The sequence below is a fragment of the Athalia rosae genome, chromosome 4 (genome assembly GCF_917208135.1).
Source record: "Athalia rosae chromosome 4, iyAthRosa1.1, whole genome shotgun sequence".
Taxonomy (NCBI): Eukaryota; Metazoa; Arthropoda; class Insecta; order Hymenoptera; family Athaliidae; genus Athalia; species Athalia rosae.
In genome coordinates, this window is record NC_064029.1 from 9,996,570 (window position 1) to 10,016,045 (window position 19,476).

At 43.4% G+C, this 19,476-nt stretch overlaps 1 protein-coding gene across 3 annotated transcripts in view; it reads left to right on the top strand.

The window, feature by feature from the left end:
• The window catches only part of LOC105684400 (runt-related transcription factor 3-like), a 43,582-nt gene that overhangs the window by 15,263 nt on the left and 8,843 nt on the right, over positions 1-19,476 (top strand). The window contains exon 4 of one of the 3 annotated variants that reach the window (XM_048654126.1): positions 1,800-2,087. In XM_048654126.1, coding sequence (XP_048510083.1) covers positions 1,800-2,087 — 288 coding nt within the window. The remainder of the gene's footprint in view (positions 1-1,799; positions 2,088-19,476) is intronic. The other 2 variants (XM_020851413.2, XM_012397709.3) reach the window with 2 other exon arrangements.

Consider the following 19,476-nt stretch of genomic DNA (forward strand, 5'->3'; position numbering starts at 1 on the left):
AACGCGCGATTTTCCTAGTAGATCATTTTTCGTCAGAGGCGATTCACGGCAATAACGTTGTTTCAATGTTCCTTTCAAATCTCTCGTGACACATGAAAGAAATCAACAACCTTACCGTCCGGTCGATAATCAGGTACTACGCCAGCGAGGAAAACGAAGACGATCCGTTTCGGGGCAAAAAATCTTGAGGGAAAAAACCAATTATCGTAAGAAAATCATCGAGGCGAAATGGTTGTGTGGAACGGGCATATACCTATACGTGGGGTATCGGGAGGGGTTCGGGGCTTACGCAACGCTCACGTCCGCTACGTGAGAAGTCAATCGTGGGATCTCTTTGGCGCGATCGGAATCAGAATCGTTTTTCGGACAGCTCGATCTGCAGTTATACGCGCACAGTCACCACGGCTGTAATGGTACGTGCGTAGCTACTTACCCACCTATACGTAGAGCGTCGGGAGATATTATAATCTCGGTTTAGATCGACGCGGCTGATCGCGAGGCTACCGTACAGCTGTGCGTGTAACACGTTAGTATTTAGAGTCGCGGGTGGTACCACTTTGTGAAGTTTGCGGTCAAATTTTTTATTTCACATTAGTCGCCTCGTCGCACGCTGCTGATATTCTATCGATCTTTATATCAAATACGCTACATGCGTTTTATCGCGGCCATATTTTCATCTTTTTCCGGCATATCCTGATACCGGATAAAAGGAAAATCTAACGCGCTGTAAACGTATGCACGCGATACGGATACGACTTACGAAGCGGAGCTCCCGAAACCCGTCAAACCGCCGCTAAAAGTCAATCGATACGCGACCGCGGACCTCGCGGGTTATGGAAATATGTTTGTCATTTTTTTTTTTCTTTTTTTTTTTCCGGGTTCGCTGTCCCGCGTGGGAAAACGGGATAAACGATCTCTTTTTTTTTTTTTTTTTTTTGCCGTGGAGCTAGACTGGACCGATTGAAAATTAACGGAATACAGCCGTTCGATGGTCTGAAAAAGATAAAGTAGAATTCTTACGATTGTGGGGGGGGGGAAGGTTCGGCTACCCCGAAATATCAGGCGAATCAGACGTCACGTCGTCGCTACGGCGCTACGGGGTGCGGGTGTTCGGTGAATGAACTATCTGGGTCGCGAATATATTGTTTGTGCAATTAGGTGAATATTAGGGTGATCAAGTAGCTCGACCACGTCGGAACCTCGGTTCAATAGGATGCCGTGCGTTCCAACAACTTCTATATCTCGTATAGCCAGATACTGAACCAGCGAGTTACACCGCGTCCTATGTGCCGCGTGTACGCTAACTATGCTTTTGACGTTCTTCACCGACGAATCGTCCAACCTCGTGTGGGTGGATACTCGCGTGTGTATATACGTATCGTTCCACGTAATGACGGTATACTACTTATATACGGGAACATTTTCTCCAGTAATTTACATCCACTTCTAGTTTGCGCTAATTTAATTTAAAGGCTACGGATAAACGTGGATGTATAATACTCTGTTCAGAGCGACATTCCGAATCGCATCCGCGTCCCCGAAATCATATATGTATACAACGTAATTTTGTTTGTTTATTCATCTCATTCCTTCTACCCTCCGATTTCGACCATCGCAATTTCAGCTGCGTCGCTAATTTGAAAACGCCGGAGGTAAATGAGACGTTACATAAATTCGGAGGTTTTCGAATGATTTGGCATTTTACGTCAGCCTCGTATACATATACGTATCGATGTAACGACGCATCGATAGCCACTCGTCTCCCCCCGTACTAATTGAACAATTTTTTCCCCCCACAATTGACTTAGGGCAACCGCAGCAATTCGGAGCCCTGAGATTGGGGCAACGGCCCTACATAGAATCCGGACCTCCGTTCGGCAGCCACCTTCGAGAACTGGAGTACAGGGGCAAAAGCAAATTCCATCATCAGCACCATCACCATCCTCATCACCAAGGCCCCAACGCGACATCTCCTCTCTCCGTGGCGACGTCCGCTCATATCACGGGATCCGCGGGATCCTCAGCTCCCGCTGGTCAAGGAAACAACGCCCAGCAAGCCTGCTACAAGCAGAGTCCTCCGCATGGCGGTGAGTTCATTTTTTTTTATTTATTTTTTTTTTATCTTATTTCCTTCATAAATACATCCTTACGTATAATTCGATCGTGCAGTGCGAAGTTTTCCTCTGAATATAACTCGAGCAATTATTTTTCGTCGATATTAATATAGTCGTGCGTCTTGTGTATTTCTACGAAATTGGTCTTTGTGATATTTATCATTTTTGTTCAAATATCCTCTTGAAAAAATGGCGAGGCGAATCGCTCGCGTGTAGTAAAAAATGTCCGTCATTGTTCACCGATGTCACGATCGTAATGCTGCAGTAGCGGCTCGGTTGCGATTTGGGTCCGAAAAACCGCCGTTGGAATAGCGGCGGCTTTATTTGCCGCGACGACGGTTTCCGAGAACCGCAGCGAAACAGCTGTAGCCGACGAGAAAGACGCGGGTGTCTGTAAAAGGTGATCGAACACTGGATCGAGCGCATATATCGCGTACGAACGGTGAATAAAAGAAACAAAACTATGATGACAAAAACCACATCTCCAAAAAACGAAAGTGCCACGCGACCATTTTCTTTAATTTATATATATGTACAGTATACATCGCCACGCCAATTAACTTCCGTATATAAATTCATAAACGGAGACCGATTAAGTATCGATAAAATTTTTGCGGTTCGCTACATAAGTTTAATACGGGGAACTGTATAATAAGCACGTTTTTCCCCCTAATCTCATTACATGCTATTTATTCAACATATACCCATCAGCTTTTTCCTGTGTATTTAAAAGAAACCGATTACGCTGTAGGTATAATACCTACCCATTTACCGATAAGAAAATAAATTAGAAAAAATTTTCCCGCTACGATTATACCAGACTCGATTAACGAGCGAACTCTCCAATTCGACTCCGAATCGAATCGACCGACGCACAGCGGACGCTCCAAGTTCTTCGTTTTTCCGCTTATCAGCAATTGAACGAAATTTCGCGATCGAGTCCGCACCTGAAGCGCGATGTGCACGAATTTAGCCTCGTTGTCCGAATTCTCGGAAACTGGTGATTCATCGCGAACTCGACTCCCCGAGTAACAACATCGGCAGAGGTGGTGAGCCGCGAGCTAGTCCCGAACGGATCGGATCGTCGGCGATATTCTCCTACGATTCGCGATTCTCTCGGGTTGATAGCCCGCCCGGCTGTATCGGTTGTAAGTTGAAAAATATTCCGCTGACGATCGGCGATCTCGGCTCGATCCGTAAGTTCGTAAGCGTATTATACGTACGATACCTACACACGTAGCCCGCAGAAACCCGGGCGCGAACAAAGGTGGCTATCGTCGGTCCTCTTTTTATTCCCCGTTTTTATTTGCTTATTTTTTTTTGTTCACACGTCCGAGATTACGCAGAGAGACGGTAATCGGAATCGCGATCGGATTCAGAATGCGAAATGTGAATGAGAAACGCGAGCGGGAAAGAGAGAGGAGAAGGACGGGAGACGGGAGACGGGAGACGGGGGGCCCCCCTCCGCCCCAGAAGGATGCGATCGACGATCGTCGTTCTTGCCGAGAAAATGAGGGCCGATCCCTCCGAGTGTGAGGAACATCACCGATCGCGGCCCACGTGCTGCATTAGAACTTTCAAAATCGGTTCCTCGATCGTCGGCGGGCCCCCGAAGAGGTACAGACGATACGTGCGAGTGTGTAGTATTACATATATGTAACGTGTATATACCTGTGGAGGGCGCGTAGAGAAAACGCCGCTTGGAAAATAAGGATCCGATCGAGGAGCCCGAAAAGAGACCCGCGGAGGCTGCGGGGTGGAGTGGGGGGGGGAGGGGGAGGGGGAGGGATAAAAATTCTCAACTGCAGTCGTCGAAGACCCGGGGTACGTACGAAACGGGAGAAGGCGAAGAGCGAGCCGGAGGCGTGGGGCACGTACGAAGGTCCATTTACCATTACCATTATCTTGGTCCCCTCGCTGCCATGAGCTACGATGCTCTGTAAATGTGAAACTCCCTACGCTCCGGCAACGGCGGCAGCGGCGGCGGCAGCATCCTTCGCCGCTTCAGGTATACATCCGACGCGGACCCTAATCAACTGTATAAATAATATAAACGCTCCGCGGCTACACACGACCCTTCAGAAACTCGAAGAGCTAATCATTTCACGTAGCCGCTGCTACCACTGTACCTCTATCGTAACGATCTCTCGTACACGGGGAGTTCTCGTTTTCAATGATTTTACAATTTATAATCACCTCGACATCTCGCACTTCATTTGCCACGAGATTCATACTCCCATCGTCGCAAATAGCTCTATACACGGTGAAGAAAAAAATTGGCCCCTCTTCGTTTTTCTTATTTTTTAGGAAAAAGAGGAAAAAAAAAAAAATTACGAAAACTGAAGTAGATGGAAAAATCTAATCATAGTCGGTAGTTTTGGCCCGTAGCCCGTACACAAACCCATATCGCCCGATAACGAGTAGAGAAAGTGTGAATATATTATTTTTTGATTTTTTTTTTTTTTTCTTTGTTTTTGATTTTCTACTCGACGCGCGTTTCAATACGAACGAGAGAAGAAGAGCGTGATGTCGAGTACGTTACATAAATTTTATGTAGGATATGTACGTAAAACGTTGCAGGTATTATACCTCTATGTAGCCGTGCAGTGGTTTGCGTCTGATCAAAGTCGTTTAAGTAGAGATGACGGCGGGTACAGTCCGCGTCCCCGTTGGTAAGACCTCTTTGAAGATATTATACGGTGTAACGCTGCGGTTTCCGTAGCTACCCCCGTTCGCGATCGCCGTGCTATCCCGAACACACCCCGAACTCCGTCGATGCGGAGCCGACCTTCGTCCCCCTACCCGACACACTCCGCTCCCGCGGAGCAACACCTACTCGTCACGCGTACTAAACAGACAATTCGACACACGTATGTATATATGTGTGTACGTACCGCATATATACATATGAACATAATTAGACTGGTTTGCAGAAAAAAGAAAAAAAAAAAAAAAACAGCGCCAAAGTTTCGATTTACTTTTTTCTCAAGCGAGCCTCATTCAACGAGCGAAAAAGTTGTGGCTGATTGAAAGGAATCTCGAGGTGTGCGTTTTGTGAAAAATTTTGGAAACCGGTGTATTCGAAATTCCATTTCGATGATCGATTATATCACGATGGATGTGTATCTTGCGTAACCGGTGTGTCAATATGTGACTGGCGAGTCACATCGGAGTATAAGGTGAATTCCGAAAGTTGCACCGTGCGTATTATATCCGCGCCGCGGATGATGTATTCGAGGTATCAAAAGATTACCTCGTAATTTTCATTCGGTTTCTCGAGTTCGCGTCGCACAGATGGGCGCATGCATCGACGCAGTAGTAGTATAGGTAGGCTTTGAACCGCGCTGCGGGATGTATAACGTTACGTTTAGGTATTTCGCCAGGGGTCGTTAATGCGGCCAACAATTTTGTCTCGGACTTAATCGTTGCTCACGACTGGCAATAAGATCCAAGTAAATCATCAACTCGTAGAAAGTTTCATATACGATACGTAACGCTATCGTGATCCTGATATACAGAGTGTTCCATTTGGCAAAACGTTATATGTGCACCATTTTAACCGGCGACGATAAATTTGCGCGCCGATTATTTTTAGAAAAATTTGACCAGGCGGAGTCACGAATCACGTATTTTTGAGCACGTCTTTGTCGAAAATATCTTTCGAAACTTGTCCACTTTTCGGAATATCTCGATATCGTACGCTCCTTTGAATGGAACACCATCTACGTAATATTCGGTTCCGCGGCTGACCCGCGCAACATTTACCTCCGTCGCGGTATGCTTACAATTATACATATGTATGTATCGTGCGTCGTTTATGATATTTCGCAAAAGTCGGCTACGAATTGAAACGAAAGCGGATAAGCGTATTTCGTGCGAGTATCGCTTTATCAACTTCCATCTCTGTTCGAGGAAAAAGTGAGCGATAACGGTAAGGAAAAAAGGGAAGAAGAAAATCGCAGAATGAAGAAATGCAAAAAGAGAGAGACATATATATGTGTGTGTGTGTGTGTGTGTAAAATATAAAGAACGAGGGAAAAAAACTACGCCACATGCGAGGAAAAGAATGAAGCGAAAAAAAGGATTATGAAATGAAAAAGGAAGTGAGTGTTATTTCTGTCTTTTATAATATAACTTGATTCGTCTCTCGTCTCTCGTCGCTCATCTCGGGTCGTGATCAGGGTAATGAGACCTGCAGCAGCAGAAAAGACCCGACCGACAGGGGGGCGAGGGGGGGAGATAGGGGCAGAAAGAAGGATGCGTTCAGTCGTGGAATGGAGGGGGTAAGGACGCTGATGATGGGGTGTGAAACAATCACACTGATTGTATATGCCGACTCCTTCTGACTGTATAAGTAACAAACCTATACTTTGGTTGATCCTTTTCTTCGCTAGCGTCGCGGACCGCCGGACTAAAGGAGGAACGAAATAACGAAATAATTCGAAAGAGCTGAAGAATTACCGGATAAGAAGAACGAGCTGCGCAGCTTAAGAAATAAGGAGAAAACCGAGGAGAAAACGGTCGGGGACTCCGCGGCCGCGTGTACGCATGTCTCCTCGAAGGAGCCGCAGCACCTGCGGAGGTCGCGATTCGATCGCCATCCTATTTTGTCGTTTCGTTTCATTTATTTTTACCCAGTTTTCGCACGTCTCATCACACGAATCATCGAAATAAGATCGGATACGCTCCCATCATGCGCTACCGCGGGCGAAAACACTCCGAGCCGTTGGACCGTGACGATAAAATAGTTGCCGATCCGTTGACTTCTGGATCTTGACGCGCCTTGCATCGCCCCAGGTTGTTTTTTTTTTTTTTTTTGTTTTTTTTTTTTTTTCTTCACTTTTTCTCCAAACAACAATTTCCTTTTTTTCCCCCCATTTGTTATCCGTATCAGGAGTGGGAGCTGAAAAATGAAAATTCGGTTCGGTTTGATTTGGTTATTTAATCAGAAAGTTATTATCGAATAATTTGGCGCGAGAAAAATAAAAAAAAAAGTCCATTCGATTCCGAATCGAATCGGATGGAGGTTGCGGAAAGATGATCGAAAAAATGCTCGTCTATCGTCCGAGAGTCGAAACGCCGCAAAATTGAAATGCGAATCCTATTTGAAAGTCGAGTTTTCCTTTCGGGGGTGATCGCGTCGACGTCTCGCTCCGCGAATCGCGAATTTTGGGAGTCTGATAGTTTGCCGAAAGCGACGGAAGAAAGTCACCGTGTAAAATAAAAGACGACGATCAGGAATCTCCGGATCTCGTGCGCGATGCGAATTATAATAAATATATTATTCGCTCGTTTATACGAGACGTACCTATATGTATAATATACGTATAAATATTACACCGCGTGATGATGTACGTACGTACGTTACTGTACGTATGAATATATTACGTGTACACGATATGCCCGTGCACGAGTAAAATTTTACTGTGGTAAAGCGGTTTACCTATTTACCAAGATGCGGCTACTTACCGCGCTAAAAAGCCTTATATTCCAGAGGGGGAAATTTTGCGATTCCCACGTGCCACAGCCTACTTTAACTATACTGCAGCGTAAAGTATTATACCTACTCCTTCGGCCTTTTATACGCTGAATTCTCCCGCGCCAACTTCATCCCGTCGTGTATATTCACGTGTATACCTATGTACCTCGTATACATAGTATCGTACATATGTATCGCCACTGCACTGCAGCTTTTCTGCAACCATCCGCTATCTCCGTTGTCTCGTCTTCCTAAGATGTTTGCATTATACGTATACGGTATATTGTCTACGGTTATATATACCACGCGGATTCGCCGAGTCCGTTGAACAGGAGGAATGCACTTTGCTACTTTAACATTTTTACTAAAATTCAAATTATTCTGTGCATTTTACGCTCCTTGTTCCGTCGCAGACAAAGGCCTCTGCGCGTAATACGTGTATATATATATACCTATATACATTTATATATATTTTATACGTTCACCTCCGAATATAATCACCCGTCGCGGTACGGTATGAAACGTGTAGTGAATGCACCTGCCCCCCTCCCCCTCTCCCCTTCCCCCTTTCCCCTCGTCCCTCGTCCCTGCGAAACTAGCCTGTCGTCCGCTCACGCGGCATTCGGTATATCACAGTCGGTGGATTTTCCGAAAAAAATTTCTCGGGTAAATAGACGTACGCGCGATATATAAGTTTTCAGCCCGCGAGTGTGATAATAACAAGGTATAACATTTCCTCGCAATAAGGGTTAACGGAGTTACGAGGGTAAAGCGATAGGCGTGTATGTGACACTTCCCTAATTACGTCCTCGCGAACCCCTTTAAGAAAACAACGCGCGTACGAAAGCAGGGGTTTTCAACGCGATCGTCGCCTATACATGTACAGACGACGACGAAAAGAAATATCCGACGATCGCACCCGATTCGGCGAATAGGCGATTCGAGTCGACGGACGAGCGGCCGTCGCGCTCGCGCAGGCGACGATTCTTCTTCCTTCGTTTGAAAACGAGTGAGAATTCGAAGATGAAGAAACCACCCTAATCGGGAACTTGTTTCGTGTATCCGTACGAACCGAACCGAACCTTTTCTTCGCGAGTCGTATTTCCTGCGATAGGTATGTATCTACTGACTGCGAGTAAAGTTTCGCGCAAAGTTTGCGTACCCTAACCGTTGGAAAACAATGCCTCTGTACGCCAGATAAAATGACAAACGTAACCGCGAAAGTTAATTAAACGCATAAATCCATTAACCCGCAATACCATAAACGAGTCTGCCGCGTGTGTCTTGTTACTCGCGCTCTCGGGAAATATCTATATGTATCTATTTTCTTTGAAATATTTATCAACGAATTACCGTATGATATTAAAAGTTCCCATCGAATTACGACGTTGCAGCAGCTGCGGCATAGCGTCGGATCGGAGAATATCTTACGGTGGTGCAGAATTTTTCAAAAATCGCTCGTCGTCGGCCCGACACACGAGATTGAAAAGCGCGAAAATAGCGCATGGCATCGTTTATCGAATTCATCGCGAGTCCCGACGTTTGAACATGCGAATAAATGATTCGTGTTTTGCATTTGAAAGGAAAATTCCGAAATCCGTACTTGCAAGTAATGTTTATCGCTCGTTTCTTATCTTGTATATCCTGAACTAACATCCTTCGGATTCAACGAATCAGAAAATTCTTGAAAACAGCTTAAGGAAACTCGAGTGTAACCGCTAATACCGCGATAAACGCTCTCCATAATCTTGCGTAATAATTTCAAATCATAATTTTTTTTTTCCTCTCTTTTTTTTTCTCTTTCTTATTCTCTTTTTTCCGTAAGCACACATTATACACATGTAACCATTTTTTTCAAAAACATAACAGAAAACCGCAGAAAATCCGTGCGCAAAAGTCGCGATATTAAATATGTACATGAATATAATATTAACTCGCGACGAGCTCCTCGAGCGACGGTACGCTGTAATTTCTTACAATTAGATCGAACCGAAATTCAATGCGATGAAAAAAAAAGAAAAGAGAATACCAAAAAACCAAAAACAAATACGTAAAATCATCGAAGACGCGAAAAAAAAATCAGACAAATCGTGGAAATCGCCGATTGTAACGTCTACATTTTTCATACTCGGCGAAAGTCGACGCGTTAATGTCGGTGACGAAGAATCTAAAAGCAAAGACGACAGAATAAAAAAACAATCGACGATCGCGCGCACCTACTTCCTTTCGTCTCTGGTCACATTCTGCTTTTCGGTAATCCATTTTCTTTACACTGCATTACAACGATCGTTGGTTCGATGGTCAACTTTAAGTATGTATCACAAGGTACATAAACCTATGTATATATATATATATATATATGTATATGTATAACGGGTGAAGGTGCGAGAGGATTGGGAATTGAAGAATTGAGTCGAGTTGAGTTTTTAGTTTTTCCCACGGCATGCGGGTTCCAGACGATTGCACGAGGATTGTTACCAGTCGTTTCTTATAAACGACACTCCATTTTTCTCTGCCTAATTTAATTTTCGTTACATGATAACGAGTCATGCAGCCGCCGTTGCACTTATAATTATACAGTAACCACGTCAATAATTTTATACTTTCAAATTCGCTGCGAAAAATACGCGTGTAGCTAATTGTGAGATGTGGCGATTTTTGCCGTGCAGGAATTTCATTGGAATCGAAATCGTTTTTCCCACTGCAATTTTCGTACACAATTGACGAGAGAATTTTTCATGTTGCGCCCGAATCCCAGAAGTATACCTTTACGTATATACCTATGTGTATCGGTAAAACACTTCTTCCAATTTTGTTGCAAGGAAACGATCAACTTTAAATTTCGATGTAATAATATACAGGGAATACGATTCGTCGAGAAATTACTGTAACGGCATTCGGTCACTTCCGGTCTTGGATCGTGACCAACTCACAATCAGTCTCATGTATATCCGACGCGGACAACGATCCAATTTTTCTTCTCTTTTGATTTCGATTTTTCTTTTTTTCCTCTTTTTTTTTTCTTTGATTCGCTCTTGCTTCACTTTTACCTCCTTCCTCTCTTTTTCTACATGATGCGTGGCGGTGAAAAATCGACGCATACCTTTACGCACATGCAGGTCTTCTCAGCGCGCGAGCAGCCCTATTTTGATTTTTCGATCCGACGATATTTTGAGAAAAGATCGATCGATATTTTTCCCTACTTTTTCACAAGGAGACGATTAGAAGTGGTTGCGTGACAACGGAACAAAGGAATCTCGATTTTTCTAATTTTCAAAGAAAAAATCCAAGGTCGCTAAGAAAAATGTCGAAAAATTTGATAGTCCAGTTATTTTTTGAGGACTCGCCCGCGGAGGTCGGTCAGCAAAATCAGGTACAAAACATCCATGGCTATTATAATAGTTATATATACATAACATATAAATTGCATGTAATCCCCTTAAGTTGAAAATAATCTGCAGCCGATGTGATCAATTTTTCAATATAAGGTATAAAATTTTTTTCTTCTCGGCGGATTCCATGCTCGATATGTCGAACATGATACGCGTTGGATGATCCGTTGCACCTGGCCGTAATAGCCGGGGATGGTGTTGCAGGGGGATGTAGGGTGGAGATGCGGCGGATCGGGGAAAGGGGTGGGGGCGGGGGGGGGGGGGGGGGGAAGAAATCATCCCGCAACCTACGGAGAAGCACCAAAGTTACTTCTTGTTACTCGCCCCTATGTATATCATGTATAGGTATAGGTATGTATATAGAGTGCATAGCGTCGTCGACGTTAGTATATAGTCAACTATATGTATACGCGTGCTCTATATAACCCGCACTTTATACGCTCAGAAAATGTTTATGTAATACATCTTACGTATATATATGTATATGTACGAGTGTAGGTCTATGTGTGTATCCGCATACCTCGGAGAGCGCGAGAAACGAGAATACAACAGGTTGTCTATCGCGGGCAATATCTTTCTGAAAAATGGCTTCCTGTTTTTATACCTATTATACACGTATACTACCTCCATACCCTAGACTTTACTGTAACAAAGATCAATTGTTTTTATCGCTTTTTATCCCCCGTTACACTTGTAATTGTATGGGGATTTTCATCAAACTCTCGCTACTTCCGATTCTAGTCACTATTCCTTTCAATCACTTCGATCGCCGTCACTTTTAAATTACGATTCTTTTTTTTTTTTTCGAACAGCTCTTGAGCGTTAGGAGAAAGTTGTTTTTTTTCTCACATAAGTTTTTGGAAAAATTGCCGATGGAAATTCCCCTTTTCGCCGTGGTATCGCGATACACGGGGGAACGTGAAAAGGGAATAAAGAAAATCGGGGGCAGGGGGAGACCAGACGAGTCGCGGTAGCGGCGGTAACAGCATCGGCGGGAGGAATCGGAGTCCCAATGGTCAGTCACGCGTCATCGAATACGTGTTGGATAAAAATAAAATCGACATAAAACTAAATAAACCTCGCCTCAGTCCGAACCGCTTCGCTTATTCGCCTCTGTTTCCAACGAGTTTTCTGTACGACGATCGTCCGATAGCCGATGGGTTAATCGCGCCGCTGCAATTCGTGAGATTCTTCCAACGAAACGATGCAGTTGAAAAGTTGTCCCGCAGAACTGCGCTTCCGTTTAAGCTGCGTCGTGGGGGGGATTCGTCGCGAGGAGAAAAAAGCAAACGGAACGCAATAAAAAGTAAAACCGGGTGAATTTGCAAAAAAATTTCTCTCGTCATTTCTTTCTTTCCTCCTTTTTCGCCTCACTCTTTTTCAAGATTGAGACGCTGACGGCTTGGCGTGGCGTAGCGATCGTTTAATCGTTTTATATTGATTAACTTCGCTTGAGTAAATCCATTATATTAAGGTGTATAATATATTACAGGTATATATATATATATATAGAAACCTACCTGAAGCAAACTGACGAGAAAGTCGTTACAGTTCGTAAAAAGAAAGATATCCCAGAACGACTATAACCCACCGAAACATTGCGGGAAAGGAGCAAATAAAAAGAGTAAAAATGAAGAGAGAAAAAAAATAAGTGACGCGGTATAAAATATTTGAAGGAAATTAACGTATATTAAATTATAATTTTGTCAACGGACCTGCGAAGGCGACACTTCTTGTGCGGCACAAAGCCGTAGGTTGCATCCTATATTCCGTTTCACTTGTCGTTCATTTTTTATTTTTTTTTTTTGTTTCAACCACGAACAAAAATCGTCTTTACAAGTGGCACGTTCCAATTTTTCATACGCCACGATGTCTCCATTCCTCTTGACGGACGAATTTCTTGATTCAATTTTTTGAGTGCATCGTCGCAGATTTATATACTTACAATTTACCTCCGAACACTATACCGTTTTTCCGATCTCATCAAAAACTCGTCTACGTGTTGAGCTGGCTCGAACTGAAAATGGAAAAATGAACATGAAAGAAAATTAGTATCTTTATCGTATGAATTATTACGAAGTGACGATATTGTGCGTATTGCGGTAAGCTGGACGACTGACTGGGTTAGACTCCGGTGGGTTTTTTTGCTGAATTTTACATGTCGCATTACGATACATGTATACGTACAACATCCGGTATGATACGTGTGCGCAATACCCGTCGGTTAAAAGTCTCGAGAAATAATCACAACTTACTCGAAATCTCTCATCGCTATAGATCCGAACGTCAAACTTTCAATCGATCATTACCACGAAATCGAAAAGGGCAAAAAACCTTCCGAAAAAGCTCGTGTAACATCTACCCAAAACCGACTCTCTCCAATCGGCGACAGACTCGCGTCTTTTGTGAAGAGAAGAGTCGTGTGTTTTACCGCCACCGTGCCTCGTTTATGTGGGTTTATATGAAAACTGTTTCCTGGTAACGGTCACTAGACGCCGACTGCAGTGTTCTTCTTCACGTTGGATTTAACTACTGACTCATTTTCATTTACTATTCATCTCATGTACGCCGTGGGCGCGTACGTAATTCGAGGGCCGTATATAACGTTAGGAAGTAAAAAACAACACTCGATCGTCATACCGAGTATACCGCGCTTTATCATAGTTCCTTTCGCAGACACTGGCGATTGATTGTGTCACGTGATGTCGTCGCACCGAGCCGTATATACCGATGTAGCGGTTATACGAAATCGAAACCTTTTACGCGATAAATCTTCGAGTCGATTCTCTATACCATCGCGTACAATATTCTTCCTCGTGTGTCATAAATATGATCGCGTATACTGGTACTCGTAATTTTTTCGGACTCTGTTCGAGACATTGGCCAAAAAAGTATGTCGAATGGATTTTAAATGTATGTAGAATTTCAGTTTAATACCGAAGACACGTGCGAGTTTTGGAAACCTAATTTTGGACTTATGATTTGCAAAGTGAGAAAACAGACTAACCGGCGCCAACGGGTTGCATATTTGACGATCAGATACGTCGAATGTATTTATGTTAATCGACCAATCCGTATAGGCGTAAAATTTATTCGGTGTCATAGGACAAATTTTCTTCCCAAATAGTTCGGTCTCCTATTTAAGGTCTCGTTTCGTCTTTTTTGACCTATTGACAAATAACGATCGCGGTATACCGGGAATGCCTGACATTCTGATGGCGTCACATTTCTCAGTAATTCCCTACCTACATCTCCGTCGTTGAGAAAAAGTAAAATAAAAAATGAGAAAAAAAAAAAAGAAAAAAAAAAGAGAAGGAGAAAAAACCAGTTATATGCCAATCGTAACGCGTGGAATATCTTCGTAGCGAAGTCGTCTTCGTCGTGTTCTTTATTAGACACGATTGAGTTGTTGTCCCATTCTACAATTTCGCACCTGTTGTAAATCACAAGAATTACGTCTCCGAGCTATGCCGTGTATTTGCATCTCCGGATCCTCGCCGAACATAAATTATAACCGATAATTTTCCGCCTCGATATCATCACCTGTTCACAAAAGGTAGGCACAATGTGTGGCTCACGTTTTATGACCGTCTTTTGAAAATTCGCAGCGATTCATCGAGTGACATTAAAAAATTGAACGGTGAACATGTGCATCGGTGCCTCAAGCGATGCTCGTGTTCTTAGCGCGTTGTGATCAATATTTTTATTATCGAAACAAAAAAGAAAACAAATATATAAATCCTGGAATCCCGTGTTGGGTGCACTCGACTTATACGCTATACTATGTGACTCACTGTGTTATGAATTCATCCGATTCTCCGAAAGTATTCGCCGATTCTCAACGGGAAAACGGGGTTCACCGACGACGAGGCGGATCGCGTTTTGATAATTGATCAACTTTTTACGCCATGAAATAGAAAGTTATTTCTGAAAATTATCCGTTAGGCAGAAGAATCGCGCGCGAGCGGGAAATCCTCTGTCGATGTGTGTTCAGATTTTTCAGCGGAAAAAATGATGATGGGTTGAGAAAAATGATCATCGCTGCGGCGAAACCCCGAAAACTCGTCCCCATGAGTTACAAGTTCATATTTCTTGTAACGAAGTCGTAACTTTATATTCTCAGGACGTCACTCGTCTATAACTCTCGATCGGCTCAGAGCCTCGAATAGTTATGGAATTGATCAATGAAGAAAAAATCACCAACTATCTATATGTTGTACCGTAGATATATACGTATTGAACGTTATACGTGTAGACGGGTGACCAGCCTGATATTCAGTCATGAATGGAACGTTTCCCAGAAACTAAGAACGGTTCACTTCCTCAATCAATGGATCGAAGACCCCTCTCTCTCTCTCTCTCTCTCTCTCTCTCTCTCTCTCTCTCTCTCTCTCTCTCTCTCTCTCTCTCTCTCTCTCTCTCTCTCTCTCTCTCTCTCTCTCCATCTGTTTCTCTTCCTCGCTCTCTCGCTCCGCCCGAAATAACCGAAGGATCGTAAGATCAACGAGAGTGGCTTCTTCTGCGCCCTCAACCGTGGATCACGTACCTTTCCTCTACCTCTTGGCTTTAATGCACCTCAACTTTGTGGCCTCCGGTCGACGCGCCGCGCAACAGAATCAAACTCCGACGATCATCGATCTGTACATCCATCTCCTGCACGGTAGGCGGCATCGCGTCCCGTCGCGGTTCGACAAACCGTTAAGATCGAGACGACGCGGGTCATCTCACACAATCGAAGGAATCTGCGCAGAACCGTAAAATATTTTTGCGATCGTTTGACCTTGCGATCCCGCGGGATCTACGCGACGAAAAATACGTACAGCGATATTTTTGCACCGCGGCCGAACGGAATCTCTGCCTCCGCTCGAGGTTTTCCAGATGTCGCGGCGATTCGCTTAGAATTAAAATCAGGCCACACTATGCAACACCGATCAGAGGCAGCAAATTCGACGAAAGATCGGACGAAAAGGCTGCCGCAAGTATTTCAATTGTTTCATGGATCGATAAATCGTATAGAAAATGATCACGATCTACCGGTGGCGATTCGTCGATCTACGTCGACTTGATCGATTGGTTTCTCCCTTTTATTTCTAAATTTCTTCGAGTAGCGAGCGCGCACGTATTACCGAAGCTATACATAAAAGTTTCAAGAAAAACTCTCGAGATTCCACGAACCATTGAAAAACGTTGTTCTCTGGGTGCTGCTTCTGGTGGAAATCTGTACGTGCGTATAGCCGAGCAGGGGGAAACAGGACGGAAAAAAGGTGTATCGACGAGAAAAAAAAAGAAAACGAAGGATAGAAAAGAGGTGTAATAGGAAAAAAATAAGAGCAGAAGTGGTTCCGGACGGGAATCCACGTGTTGGTGGTGATCGACCGAAAATACGCTCCCAACTTCGATAGGATGTACCGTAATTATTGGTGAGTAGTGCGAAATTAATCGACCGTTCGTACGATGATGATCGTATATACTTACAAATCGTTTTTCATCAGATGTATCGTTGTTCTCCATTTTATTTTATTTCTTTCCAAGTCTTTTATGCGGACTATCCACTAATTTTCGACACCTAGTTTCTCGAATCCGATCGCCCTGTACTTCGACTTTATTTAACGGTCCTTTTTTGCTTTACTTAAACTTTTGAAGTTTCTTACTCGATCGCCTTTAATCGATTTTTATGTATATATATATAGTTCAGCCGATGAGTCGTTGCACCGAGTCAACCGAATCGTGATTAATTATAACTTCTAGTAGCACGTGCAAAGCTGCAAAAAACGACGTAAAATTCGAAAAGAGAAGCGAGAAAAACAACGTAAACCATGTATCACACTGCTCGAAATGTCTGAAATTTATTTTTTCGAACATACGGCACGCGCTACTCATCTGCACTGCGTTATACCAGCGATTTTTCGCTTATTTCGTGGAAAAAAATGCAGGTGCTGAGACAAAAACACACCGGAATTCCGGAATGGTGAATTTTTTTTTTCAAATCAAAAATCGCAAGTACATCTCAACAGGTAGATTTATACCTACGTTTGATTTTATTCGATTTTGGGGTCAAAAATCAAACGCGGTGTTTTTATTTCAGTGTATCCTTACGTATCTCGATCTATCTGACCGAACAATCGAGTTATCGCTAATTTTTCGCAAACTGCAGGAAACAGAGAAATTGAGATATCTCGATGAGTTTGTAAAGTAGCTGTATAACTTAATTCCTAAGATCAGTTCACACCCACAAGTCAAAATCGGGAGAAATCGGTCTTTAACGGTTTTCGATTTTCGGATCGTAAATATAAATCGTTAATCGAATATGACTCTATTCCGATGAACTTATAGCCCGGGAACACCGAAAGACAAAAGAATGCCGTATGTCGTTTCATCCGCGCTTCTGGCCGTGGCTTGTTTGCTGAACTAATTGGATACAAAAATTAGGATCTATAGAGCGAAGAAGGAAGAGAGCAGGTTCCGGGACCAAGGAGAGCAGGTATACCTACGGCAATAGCATGAGGCCACCTAGGCGACAGCGGGTTCGCTAATAAGAGGGCGCATCCAAGGATGGAACCGCTTTTCTGTCAAATTACGAGAACGCGATTCCTTTTCTAGGACTTTTGCTCGGTGTAGTTTAAACTCCTCCCAGAGACAACCACGGGGATGTATAGCGTATACCCTCACACCGGTTTCACGTGGACGTGCCAAACGTAACATGGAGAGAAACTGACGAGTGGAAGTGGGCATCATCCCTACAGAGCGGTATTATAAATTTTTACGGCAGAACATCTGTTGTATACGAAGCTAGTTAAGAGTCCTCTGCTTAATATCGTAACTATACAAATTGTTAAACTCAAAAGAAGACCGCCGTTACGATTTATTACGCTGTTGGAACATCGTCATTCAACGATCGCGTTAAAATATCGTTTCGTCGTATGACCCCGTCGTTCTTACCCTAACCTAAAAATGCGATGTCTGCAATAGCCAGATACTAAAAATTAACAAAATCTTTTCACGAACGACGAAATCTCAAATTTCAGTTGTTTTTTTTCCATCCGATCCAAAGCCGAACGCTGCAGCGGTCTAGTTTTTAGAAAATTCAAAATTCCAATCAATGTGACAATTTCAAGCGGTTGAAATGACTCGTTTATAGAAAAGAGAGAAAAAAAAAAAGCTTGAGCCTCGCGAAAGCGAGTGCAATAAAAAATCTTCTTCGAACGTTTAACGGATCGCGTCGGTATCTCTCCTCGTATATCGCCGTGAGCCCCCGAGGCATATTCTAACTCACCTCTTGACTTCTCTCCGAAGCTTCCGGGACTCTCCTGCCGGCCACACGCTCTTTCATTCATGCCGGTAACTTCATTCATGCTCCGAATTACGGGCAACATGAGATGAAAAAAAACAGCAACAACAAAAAATGCCGAAGAAACTATGCCGTGTACAGAAACCGAAAAAAAATCTACACACGCATGGGATTATAAGAGGAAGTTAAAAGAGGTCTTTTATATTAGCAAGTATTTTTTTCTTCTATTTTTCATCCGGAGCGCAGGATTCAACGCGATTCTGTGCAATCTGTCAAGAAGGTGAATCGCTTCCTTTTTTTTTGTTTTTTTTTTTTTGTTTTTGTCACTTTTTACATTTTACCATCTGATGCACCGAGTGCAGAAGCTTCTCTTTTCTTCAAATTCTTTTCAATATTCTATACGCCGTACGTACGTGCTTGCAATTATTATTGAATACATCGCGAAGAGGCCGAAATAACATCGTGCTTGTGCGGCGGGTATAAAAAAAAATTAACAACCCTTCGTGTACTAGGCAGGGTGAGGTGGAGAGAGAAGAAAAAAAAAACAAAAACAAAAAAAAAAAAAAACCCCCGAAAGAAAAAGAATACATGCAAACGGAAATCAAAACATCTGACACGAACAGGATACTCCAAATTACCGGTGATCGTATTCGTCTTAAAAATATTTGACAGGCTTCGAATCCGCCTCGTTTTTGCTCCCGAGTTCAAAAGCCCGAACCAACTGTTGAGAATACCGCCGTTTCACGGTGATCTTTAAACGGACTTTCGGTAAGGCAAACTAAACTTTTGCGGATAATACTTGAGGAGCTAAATCGATCGCGAATTTTCGTATTTTGACTGTATAACGTTCACGCTGTCGATAATCTCGACGTACATACATACGGGTGTACATGTTTGTTTGTTCCAGTACACGTATTCCTCGCGAGTGTGCAATGTACAGAAGAAAGACAAAAAGAAAGAAAGAGGAAAAAAAAAAAAAAAGAAAGGAAATTGTAACAAGTTTTGAGATCGGTTGGCTCGATACGGCTTCGGTTCCCACCGCGAGGGACAACGACGACGACGCGACGTGGACAGTGACGCCCGGGCGAAGTAAGCGGGCGGGTAGGCAGGGCAGAGCACATCGGTGTCTTGTATAACGTAAGTTGATATTGCGTCCCGACGCCGCCGTTGTACGCGGGAGGAGCGCGGAGCGAAGTCTTACGC